This window comes from Zeus faber (assembly GCF_960531495.2).
Source record: "Zeus faber genome assembly, chromosome: 6".
Classification (NCBI taxonomy): Eukaryota; Metazoa; Chordata; class Actinopteri; order Zeiformes; family Zeidae; genus Zeus; species Zeus faber.
Window position 1 is genome coordinate 22,543,539 of NC_137201.1, and position 12,184 is coordinate 22,555,722.

The 12,184-nt window shown below is 44.5% G+C and overlaps 1 protein-coding gene across 1 annotated transcript in view; it reads right to left on the reverse strand.

The window, feature by feature from the left end:
- Window positions 1-212: 212 nt before the first annotated feature.
- LOC307232227 (A disintegrin and metalloproteinase with thrombospondin motifs 20) overlaps window positions 213-12,184 on the reverse strand; it is a gene marked incomplete at its 5' end in the record, with an annotated part of 105,846 nt that continues 93,874 nt past the window's right edge. The window contains 10 exons of the mRNA XM_080003150.1: window positions 213-347; window positions 618-722; window positions 1,532-1,623; window positions 2,831-2,964; window positions 3,072-3,166; window positions 3,326-3,420; window positions 4,908-5,037; window positions 8,743-8,937; window positions 9,424-9,594; window positions 10,536-10,709. Coding sequence (XP_079859276.1) covers window positions 258-347; window positions 618-722; window positions 1,532-1,623; window positions 2,831-2,964; window positions 3,072-3,166; window positions 3,326-3,420; window positions 4,908-5,037; window positions 8,743-8,937; window positions 9,424-9,594; window positions 10,536-10,709 — 1,281 coding nt within the window. The 3' untranslated portion in view covers window positions 213-257. The remainder of the gene's footprint in view (window positions 348-617; window positions 723-1,531; window positions 1,624-2,830; window positions 2,965-3,071; window positions 3,167-3,325; window positions 3,421-4,907; window positions 5,038-8,742; window positions 8,938-9,423; window positions 9,595-10,535; window positions 10,710-12,184) is intronic.

Below are 12,184 nucleotides of genomic sequence, written 5' to 3' on the forward strand. Positions count from 1 at the left end.
CAGACGACAAGCAGTCGCCATAGCTACACTGTGGACAGCCGACAACAAGGAACTGTGCGGTCTGGATGGACTTGCTATTGGATTAGAACGGTAGCTGCCATTTGTGAGCGGACGACTTGCTGTGAGGATTTTAACAGTTTAAAATCGACGACACAGGACTCAGAAATCCAACCTCTGTAGTGCGTTCCGCTGCTGGACTGGGGTTGGATTCAGTGTGTGGTCCCAGTCACTGGAGCTGGATCAGCACCAGGAGGAGCTCACTGGAGCTGGACCAGGAGGCCGTTGTGGGCCTGAGGAATGCACTTCCCACAGAAACCACCACAGCGTCCGTAGATTCTCGTTCCATCCTACGGATGGAGAGAACCAAGAGAGAGTGTGTGTGTGTGTGTGTGTGTGTGTGTGTGTGTGTGTGTGTGTGTGTGTGTGGTAATTGGTGAATGTCGGTGGAATTTCTCCTCAGTGAATCACAGAGGGAGGTTATTGACCATAATCCCAACGCAATAAAACTAAAGCCTTGACAGAGTTACACAATATTTAGAATCTATTATAACAAATGACATCGCAGCCGCTCACTCAGAAACAAATGCCATAAAATTAACTCATCTTTAGTTTCTTACCTCAGATCTGTGGACCTTGACTGAGACGTAGTTGCCCTGAGACGTCCACTTTGTGGCCTCGGCCACCTTCAGTCCGGTGCCAATCAGATTGATGCTGAATTGGCCCTGAGTGGAGACGCAGGAGTGGGTTTGTTTTTACCATTCCCCCATAGCCGGCTCCTAGTACCACGCATTGATATCAGGCATTTTACGCTGCAATATCTGTTTTTGTGTCAATTACAAAATAGATGCCCAGATGGAAGCTGAGGGTCTTGCTGTTCGCTATGGTATCTTAAAGCAGCACTATGTCACTCTTGCTATTTGGGATTTGAAAGAGGTGCCATTCTCCGTGGTACAAGTCAGTGTACCATCAAAATGATTTTGAAGCTGTTATTGTTGAATTTGTGAAATTGGTGAAAAAGTTGAATAGCGCTGCTTTAAAGTGTGTCAGTCATTAAGGCAAGGTGGAGAATTCTTACCCTGAAGTGATCATGCCCCTTATATTTTGTTTTTGTACTTCTCTCAGGTTACAAACTCGAAACAAATATATATCATGGGAAAGTCTGTGATGGTGACATCTGATCTAACCAGCCTGAACACACTTCGGTTGTCATCAAGACTCATAAACTAACTCATACTTTAAACTCACACATATTTTCCACAACATTCAAGCCAATTTGGCACCTGTAAATACTCTAGGTATTTACCCCTAAGTGGGCAATTTCTTGCTGGATATACAGTGACGCAAACAATCACAACAACACAACGCGGCACAGAGGACACGACACGACACAGAGTATTACCTCAAGGACAGAAACATGAGAGATTCAGAAGCAGCAATAAGACAGTACTGAGCAATGAGTGTATAGATCTATTGGATTCTATAAGAAGCAATGACGTGCTTTGAGTTTTAGAATGCGCCTGAAAGGTCCTACCTGTGGACACTTGGCTGCGCTGTAACAGTCTCCTGCTGTAGCGAAGGGGACAGGGCGACCGAGAGGAGTGTGGGAGAACTGGAGGTCTGTGACTGGGGAATTAAAAAAAATTGCATAATAATAGTAGAATCATAACATTGATTATTGTTTGCATCTTTTTTAATCCATTTCCTTTTTTTTCTGTCTTTATTGCTCGTTGAGTTTGTTGTTGTTGACTTTTGTTTTTTGTTTTTTTTATGTTATAAGGTTGTATACTATTGATGGAAGAAAGAAATCATAAAAAAAAGGTCAAATGAAATTAATTACCACAGGTTACAACTAAAACAAAAACTATTTCTTTCAGAAAGAGTTTTAGATTTTGGAAGAAATGTTGAAATAAAATAACCAAAGACAGAAACTCTGACATCATTACATATGAACACTGTACATACTTTTTTTTCAATTACTCCCTTGAAATGAACCATCCTTGCGTCCTCTGTTCAAGTTTTAACTAAAGTTTGGGGGCTTTTAACTTTGTCACCGTGACGCCCTCGTCACGCTGCCGACACGCGATGAAGTTCATGAGAAGCGCAGAACTGACTTCCTTCATCTTGAACTCATTATTCCCTCCTTTCCCCCACTCATCTCTTGTCAAGCCACTTGAAAACCAAGAACCATGCGGAGCGAGGAAGCAGTGGGAACATGTGCAGAGGACTCGGACACAGAAGATAGGAAAAGGACCGGAGCGGTTAAAGGGAGGAAGAAAAACAAGTGAAAGATGTGTAATTCTGTGACGATAATTCCACTTGTTCTTGTTGATAGATGGATGGAGAGATGGATAGATAGATGTCAGCTAAATGACGTAATGCAAAGTAACGAGTGCAAAATGAACCTTTTTGTTGAACTCATTAGCTTTAATTGAACTTGGAGACAACATGGAAGAGATCACTGTGTGTGTGTGTGTGTGTGTGTGTGACTGTGTGTATGAGTTATTTGGTGATTCACTTAATGTGTCTTCATGGCTGCAATCACTCTCTGGCCAGGGAAAAGACGTGTGAGGCAACGTCCCATTAAAGTCATCTGATGCATAAAGCATTCCTTCACTCCTACGCTCACATTTCGAGTGTCGAGGCCAGATTTAACTTCCCGCCCGGCGACGTGCCGAATGGTCGTTACTTTGATTTCAGAGCCGTGAGTGTGTGGAAAATATATACATATTTCATTCAGCGTCAGCTGCAGTCTTTTGACTTTGTGGAGCGATGGACCAGTTAGAACTCGCTTAGAACCAGAAAGACCGAGTAGGAACCAGGGGGAACTCACTGATGATCCTCAGGGCCAGGAGGTCCAGTCTCACTCTGTGGAACAGCGTGTATCCCGCTGCAGAGTAGTCGTTCCTGCAGTCGCAGTCCTGTCGGCGGCTGCCGTTGTCCGGGCACTCGAATGGATTCAGCAACCTTTGGGTTTAACACAACGCAGAAGAATAGAGATGAAAATCATACGGTGCAAGGTCATTAAGAGGGAAAGACTTTCAATGAAATGCATGTACTGTTATGACAGTTACCTGTATCCGTACACCTCTGAGTAGTTGTCCGTCTGACCGCTGCGCAGAGTCACATACTCTTTGGGGAAATCCGTCTGCATTTCAGCACAATAAATCTGGAGGAACAACATGCGGACGGAGACATTAAGGCTCTGTGGCGACGCCCGGGACGTGTCGAATGTCCGGGTTCATAAAGTAAAATTCCACTCCGAAATTTCGAGTCAAACTCTTTTACTTTGTGAACCGGGAGAGCCACACTGACGGAACCCACTCACCTGCAGGATCCTCGACTTGACCCGGAGGTAGAACTCCCCGTCCATCTTCACTCCCTTTCGGATCTGGACCTCCCGGCAAGACGTGAACAGCTGGCCTGCGAGCAGAGGGTCGACAGGAGGAGGGTCAGTCTCAAGGAGGTCAAGTCAAGCTGAAATCTTTAAGCAACGCTCTTGAGATGGGTTGTGTCCACAAATCATCTCTGAGGCCAAAAACACTGAAGAAATGAAGGCATGGGCCAAGAAACCAAGAATTTAAGTGGTAATGTGTCAGAAACTTTTTTGCAACACTCATTCATAGTATTAGCGTCAGGCACGTGCTCCTCTATATGCTGTTTCCATTGTTGGTGGCAAGGTCCGCCTTTCCTGGAATGAAAATATCGCTCACCCGCAAAAAGTGAAAGGAAGCCATTTTGAATTTGATAAAGCAGGGTAGCTAGTTGTGGTCAGTAAAATGTTGAAATGGAAAAACAAGAACAAAACAAGGCAAAAAAAACATCCCCACCACCTTAGGTAAGCAAGAAAAACAGATCAATCGATCAGAAGAAGACAAGGGTAAACCCCGATAATATTGAGAAAGAAAGAAGACCAATGCAGCTTCCAGTGACGTTCCTGCACTTGTAACGCATCCAACCTAGACGATGGATTACCACTTTAAAAACACCATTTTAACAGTCTATTAGTGAAAACGAGCTGTGTTTCCGCTTCCCCAGTAGTCCCAGGGCAGATTATTGTAGCTGATTAGCGTTAATACTTGGATGTCACCCGAGCGTATCGCTTTAATTCCACCGGAGCCGAACTTGGCAGGAGCCCACGTTCCGACGTTGAAACCCGTGTCTGAACATCTGCAACGTGGGGAGGGAACCTGCAAACTCTGGCCCCCCACTCGTTGAGTTTCAATAATGAAAGGAACCTTGACCCCTGCTACACACACGCCCCCACACACACGCGCGCGCACACACACACACACACGCGCGCGCGCACCAGACAGTGCTCGCCACAATACACAGAAAACTGCTGATTGTGTATTTATTGCTTCACAGGGTAACGGTTCCAGCGGAACTACAAGTGTGAAGGGAAAAGAACTACGTGCGCTGTTTTATAAACACAATCAGATCTGGAGTTTGGCTGCTACACGTAACAGTCAATTTAAAAGCATTACTCCGAACATTCTAGTTTGGCAGAACGCAGAGCACGGATCAGAGGAGTTGGCAGCGATATCAGATTATTTGGAGTTTTATAGGTAAAAAACTGCTGAAACATCTGCGAGAGCCTTCTTATTGCTCAACAACTCCCAAGTTACAGTGATATGGATGGTTGGAGAAGAGGAATGGAGATGAGAACGGGGAAAGCCGGAGAGTGGGAAAGAATTGTATGGGATTAATACATTTTAAATAAATGCATTTTTTTTTAGTTTTTCTCCCATTTTCTCCAACTAAATCTCGAGACATCCACTACACAGCCACTGGGGGGAGTTTCCGACAGTCCGGTGCAAATTTAGATTCAGTGTAAAGGCATCAAAAGGGAGGAGAAGACAGGATGAGACGGTGGAGCAGGGAGAGGAGAGGAAAGAAGGTCAACCTACATTCCCTCTCTCGACACGCTGCCTGAGACTCTGGTCGCTCCGCTGGACGGCAGAGTTTGGACGGTTGACCTTTGGAGGTGAGACACTCCACCCTGCGCTCCATCACGCCGGCTCCACACGACTGTGAGCACTGATTTATTCAACACACACACACACACACACACACACACACACACACACACACAAACGAACAAAGAGTGAACCAGCTGTTACCACGGTGAAAATCCACAACACAGATTCATTGGCACAACTACGAAAAAGCTGAACCAAAACCTTTATTCAAATCTGATTACGCAGAGTTATTTATATCTGGCTCTCAAGGGAGTTGGTTTATGCAAAGATCTGCTGACACACAGTCAAAGGGAATTTTAAATGTTAAAAAATACACAAAATAAGCCCCTTCAGAGTGACGAGACCTGATCCCCCCCGTCCGTGGTTATTTTGCAAAAATGATTTTACGTACTTTAGATTTTACAGAGGAGCCAACATTTGATGGGACGTGGTGAAGGGAGCTCCAATTGATGGGCTAACGAAATAGTTTGATCGGTGTTAAGGCCTATAAGAGCCAAACACGTGAGACAATTTTGTTTCCTTCAATAAGGAAATGGCGTATCATTAAAAAAATAACGAAAATAAATAAATAAGGTAAAATATAAACAACTTTCAATTTTAATTTTTTATTTGGGCGAACAGGGTCTCCGCTCCGCTACTCGGATGGGTGGGCCTGGCCCCTGGGGGCCACCCATAACGCTGGGTGTGCACGCAGCTAAAACGGCTTCACCAATCGGAGCCAGTTGTCCCACGAAGCAGACAGCTGCTTGTTTTTTGGCAGGACAATAAAAGCCGCTTTCCAGAACGAGCCTACCTCTGTGCACCGGGCACAAGTGTAGGTAGCACAGCAGGGAATAGAAGAGAAGAGGAACAAGCTGTCTGCCAAAAATGCGGATTTACCATTGATGCCTAAGAAGTAAGCTTCGAGAGACACGAATCCTCTCTCTCTCTGACCGACTGACTTTAAACAATATTTTGGCTTTAGCCTTTTTTCAGTTGCAGTTTTTAAAGTTGGAGTAAATTGAGGCCCTGCATTTGATTTTTGTCACCTCATTATATATAATTTATTATTCTCACTTGGTGTGTGTCAAATTTTTATTTGATAAAATTTTATTTATTTTATTCCACATGAAAGCTAAATTGGTAATCTCTAAGCTACATTTTTTAGTTCTCTCTAGAGAGAGTGGAATGTGTTGCACATGTTGCCTGCCAATAAATAGTTGTCAATTAATGATACTTTCTCATTTTGTAATTTCAATACTTAATATTCAATGTTGTTAAGAATATTTCTATCAATAAAAAATGCTGCACGATAAATAGAACGCTTCAAATAGACACATTAAAAAGAGGTCATCGACACCTTTCCCATTGCCAGGAGAAATGCCTTTTCTTTCTGTGCGTCACGTTGATTGGGAACAAAACAGTAGAGGAGACAGATAATTAAAACAAGCAAAAAGACACAAACTGTAAAGCCTAAAAAAATTGGTATTTTGAAGTGTTCAAAACAATCGGATCGTTAAATAACGGCCCGATACTACGGTAGAAACAGCATGGAACCCCCCTGCATGGATACTCCGTGCTGCTGGTGCGCACACCGGTCCTTCGGCGGCGGGGAGCGTGCGATTCTAAATGGGATATGAAATGATGGAATGATACACAGATATTCCTGTCTGTTTATGCACCAGCGTCCGGAATTTCAATGCTTGTCGCACCGAGCTGGGAAATGGGCCAAACTTAGCCGGTCGACCCAGGTGTCCAGTTTACATCAGAGCCGATCAGAGGTGGAGCCGATTAAAACCCGGGTCTATAGCGGGGTCATTTGACCCGGGACTGAGCCCCTGGTTTTTCCTTTCCCACTGGTGACAAATGCCGGATGGTAGCGGATATTACGGGTTTTTGGTGCAGTGGGAAAAGGGTAATGGACGTGGAAGCTCAAACGGCTAAGAACAGTGAAACAATGTCAACTTGGAACATCTGCAGGTTGTAGGTTTAAACCCAAACCTAACCTGGTTTCTCAATTCCTTGCTAGACTCTGGGGGGGGGGGGTCAGGAACTCAACTAGACTACGTATAGCCTTTGAGGTTGTCATTATTTTAAAAAGAATGCTCATGTCAAGAGAAACCAGCGAAGATCATCTCAGAGGAGCAGGCCTCCAGCAGGAAGGACTCTACCTTTCAGTGCTGTCGTTACAGGTTCGAGGCCAAGTCACAGGTTCCTTTAATCAGATGAATTGCTAAGACCGAGCTTGCTAAGACACAGTAGCTCCAAAGGATAAGCCACTCTATAAGAAGGGTTCGATGCCACGTGAGCTTTTGAGAGCCGGCACCCTGAGGGCGCATTTACTTTCAAAAGCACCCAGAGAAATAGGGCAAAGTGTGAAGGTCACCTGGTGGCATGACAGTGTTGTTATGACACACCCAGTATATGTCTGCAGATGTTGAGTGGGTGGCTGGCTCAACTCTCGATGCTCTGCCTCAGTAGCCGGATTAACCAAAGAACAAATCTCACAAAAGTCTGTCTGGGGGGAACTTGGCACACCCCTCTGGGACTGATGATGGTAGGGAGTGTTTTCTGAGAGAAAGCTGTAGTTTTTGTACTCTTTAATCCCACAAGCCATGTTAGAAGGTCAACACAATCTCTCCCGGTAGTTGTAAATGTTTTCTTAATTCAGTCACACTGCAGATAGCTGTTATACAACAAATCTCTTACAAACTTCTGCCGCATACAGACTTCGGTCAGAAAACCCTCTACCACCACTTCATTGGGATTTGTTGTTGGAGTGATCCAGCTACTGAGACAGTCCAACCAGTCGCTCAACCAAGGTCCGCAGACATATTCTGCTTCCGATAACAACACCCTCATTGCACCAGGTCACCTTCACACTTGCCCCGGTTCTCCGGACGCTTTTAAATGGGCTCTCTGTCTGCCAGCTTTCAAGAGCTGACTTGGACTCAAACCCTCAAGTACTCGATGTCTCTATCCAGGGGCTTATCTCTTTGAGCCACTGAGCCTTACCAAGGCAGGTTGTCTCTTCTGATCATCTGATCATAGGACTCTCCAATGGAAAAATTAGGACTTGGTCCTGTGATGGCGGTGCTGAAAGTCAGCGTCTGAACCCGACATACCACAGAGTCCTGCCGCCTTTGAGCTCCTCTGAGATGATCTTCACCGGATTCTCTTGACATGAAGGCTATTATTAGAGAGAAGGTCACAACCTGGTACATCTGCAGGCTGACGCTCTGCTCATCTGGATCACACGACAGATGTGTTCAGTAAAATTTTAATGCACACATTTTCCAACACAACTGGGTTCAACACTTAGACTCCGAACACGAAGTGCAGAACTCGTTACTCATTACAATTATTAAGAGACTTGTTTTGATGTGTGACGCCTGGCTGGTTTTATGGTTTCCCCACAAAACATTATGATGAACTACGTGTAGACGCAGGAGATCCGTTAAATATTTTGCCGGGGAGGTTCCAGGTCCCCAACAAAATCATTACTTGTTAAAAAAATGATAACTCTTAATCCCTGAGACTAAATCTGACCAAACGGGGCCTTGACGCGTATCAAAGTGAGGATCCTTAAACTTGAAAATATAAGAAAACTATCATTATCCCTGAGAGAAGGTACCGTCTTGGGTACCAACATAGAATTAGATGCCTTCTCCAGGGCCACTTTATGAATTTTTGTATTGATTTTTCCTAGACATACAGGACAAACAATTTTGTTGCCCAAAAAATATATTGAAAAAATTGGTTGCTAGATTTGTATCTTGTGTACCTTGCTCCAGGGCCCGACCTTCCAGTCAGCGGCCTGGGGACACTCCCTGAGCAGGCACTGACGGACGCCGGGGGGGTGTGGATGCGGGCAGTGGGTGGAGGACGGGGCGGCGAACCGGTGCAGCGATGGGGAGGACGGAGTCACAGAGCAGGAGACCATGCGCTGCTGGAAACCCACTCCACAGCTGGATGAGCACTGACACACACACATCAATAAAGTATAATATAAGATTCACAAGTAAAATTAAATAAATTAAATACATTGATATACATACATAAATGAATGTTATATTGTGTATTAATCACTAAAATTTATAATGATGGTGATTATTATTATCATTAATAATAATAATAATAATGGGCAGGGGGGTTGAGTGCCTTCCGTGTGTCTGACTGCATCATTGTGGTCCAATAATAATTTTTCAAGAACTTTATTCAAAAATGTTGTGTAGGATATATTTTGTTTTTATAGATTTTTGTTAGTTCTGTTGTCTGTCTCTTACATGTTACATATTATTAAATGCCAGCATTGGGTATAGATATGACTGGTATTTTTATTACATGTCCAACAAACGTCTTCCTCGGGAGACATTGGCCTTCAGAATCCTAGTGTGAATTCTCATGTTGACTAAATGAAAGTATAATTGTATACAAAGTATATAAAATACATTTCCTCTTTTACCTGTGACCACTCCCCCGTCATCCAGGTGTAGTGGCATGGTGTGGCCTGGCAGGCCTGGTGCGAGGGGGGTCGGGGGGCCGGATCGCAGTAACCCTCCTGAACGGGGGTCGACCCCGGACCCAGACACCTCACCGATCTGCTCCTCTGCGCATCGCCGCAGGTCGCATTACACTGCGAGGAAAACACCAAGAGGCCGTCAGGATAATCCTCATGATGATGGTGGAGTAGATAAAAGATTAAAGATTTGAGGTTGGCCAGTGCCAGATGTGGCCAGAGGGGGCAGCGTTGCACTGCAGGCAAACAGGGAGGCTGCACATTCCAGCCTCCAGTGTGGATCTCCATACCTCTGCCAAATGTAAACCATTCTGTCCTACACAAGGATGTATAGACTTTTAGGTGATCTATAGACCTCGTATTGAAGTTATTACATTAGGACAGTGGCTTACCGTCGCTCAATTTGACCAAAATCGGTGCCAAAGTTGGCTTTGTAACAGAGCGATACTTAATAGATTGACATCAGCCCCTCCGAGTGTAAGCAGCTTTGACGTGTGTCAAATGACGGTTCACAGGCTTCAATCTGAACAAACAACGGGGCTTTGGCTGTTCAGCTAAATTAAAGTCAAATAACACGAGTGAAGTGTGTTATTTGTGCTAATGATTGCTCCTCTGGCTGCCATGCTCACTGAAGGGCTTTCAGGGCGAAACTGTTAAGGGAAACAAAAACAGTCAGAGTTCTTATGGAAACACATAAAGCAGTCTAAACACGTGCATACTTTCTGCAGCGGCTCCGACTCCCTACATGGCACTCTGCTTTGGTTCCTCAGTAGAGGACGGACTAGGAGCATACCCCGGCGTCACACGGAACAATGCAACTCAACAAAACTAAAGCAAAAGACAAATTGTGGTTTCCGGTGCTTTTGATGCGATTCATCACAAAGAGATGATTATCACCGAGCCCTCATGTGTGCAAGAGCGTGTGGCTATCTCTGCCGTACTGACGCTTCATCATCCTTCATTGTGGAGGGATGATTAACCTACGCAGGTGATTTAGAAAATAACATGACTCATCACACAAAGAGGAACAGAGAGATTGACTTTTCCCCTTTTCTTACGTCATGCCATTCCCCCGCGGCCCAGTTGTAGTGAGTGCATGGTGCGGCGTGGCAGGGCTGCACGCCGGCTGGACGGGCCTGAGCGCCACACAGCTCCTCTCTCACCAGACCTGAGCCCTTAAGTCTGCAGTAGACGTGGCGAGTCTGGACCCCAACGCCACAGGAGACGGAGCACTAGAGGAGGAGAAGAGAGAGACACGGAGATTACTACCCATGATGAAGCTGTTATCCAGATATTCATAAAGTGCATTCATCACACCTACGGAAGAATTTTTCATGCAAGATGTATTTTTATAGGATATTCAATGCATACTGAAATGGAATATTAAAATACAATGAGACTAAAATGTCATTTCTCAATGAGCATTATCAATTGAATGAAGCTGATCATAAAGCAGGTTAAAATGTGAAGTCAAATGCCTTGGGCTTTGCATTTTCATATTGTCATGTTGCGTGAAAGGTGAATACAAACCGCGTCACTGACTTTTAATTTTTATTTTGAGCCAAAATTTGCATGCGCAAGTGGTGAATGTGAAGTTGAAATGCAAGATTGCGTTGTCATTTTCCAAATTACAATGTCATTTTAATTTCCCATGCAGTGTGCTTCCATACGCACTGTTTGCATAGCATTGATTTATCTTTTAAATTCGGTTTATTTGGATCAGATCCCCTAAAAGCGAGGGTTGTCAGTCCAATTACAAGCAGAAATGAGGGGAGTTAGTTCTGAGGATGCAACGTTGACCAAACAAGGTCCAGGATTTCACAGGTACATGAGGTAGAGTGATTTTTCATTTTTATGAGCACTGGAGCAGCCTGTCAATCTCTTGGATCATTGAATCCTACACGAACCTCACTCTCCCCTTCGTGTCTGACCTGAGTGAGTGTCGGCATTTGCACGTACAGCACACACACACACACACACACACAGGTATTTTCACACTCATTTTCCACCCACATTCACACTTGCACACAACAACAATATATTTGAAGAGCCCAAATGACAAACAGTGCACCACATACTTGTGCACACGAGCTCTATCTCCTCATCTCTTTGAAGTGTTGAGAGCATACCTGCATGCTCTCTGCACTACTTGAACTGATCAGCCTTATTTCCTTTTAACGTTCCTTAAGAAAGCTCAAAGAGCACCGCCGGGCCACAGCGCCTACGCGCAGCCAGGGAAGCCGTGCCTTAAACAGTGAGTATCAGGTTTCCGCAAATTGCCAGATGTATTTGTTTTTTTGTTTCATTTCTCATTAGGAATGCATGCTATCATGGTGGAGTATGTGGTTGAAAGCGAGGGCTCGGGTCCTCTGCTCTGGAAGGAGAACAAAAGGTTTTAGGAAATCTGACCTTGAAGGGAGATCGAATTGGAACAGGGAGGGATTATTTCTTAATATACGTAGAAAAAAGAAAAAAAACAAGACTGAAATGTGACCTGTTATTATAACTGCAGACTGTTCATGACAATTATGGATTGTGTAATTTGATGGCCATCTTGAGGCGGAAGATTTATTGTTTTTCTCATTAGCGACGCCATACGTTTGGTTGGGAAATGTACATGATGTGAGTGGTGAGTAGCACAACACCTGAGCTGCCTTACACTTTACAATACTAATGTTTTTGCTTCATATTCTCCAGGCAACACTGA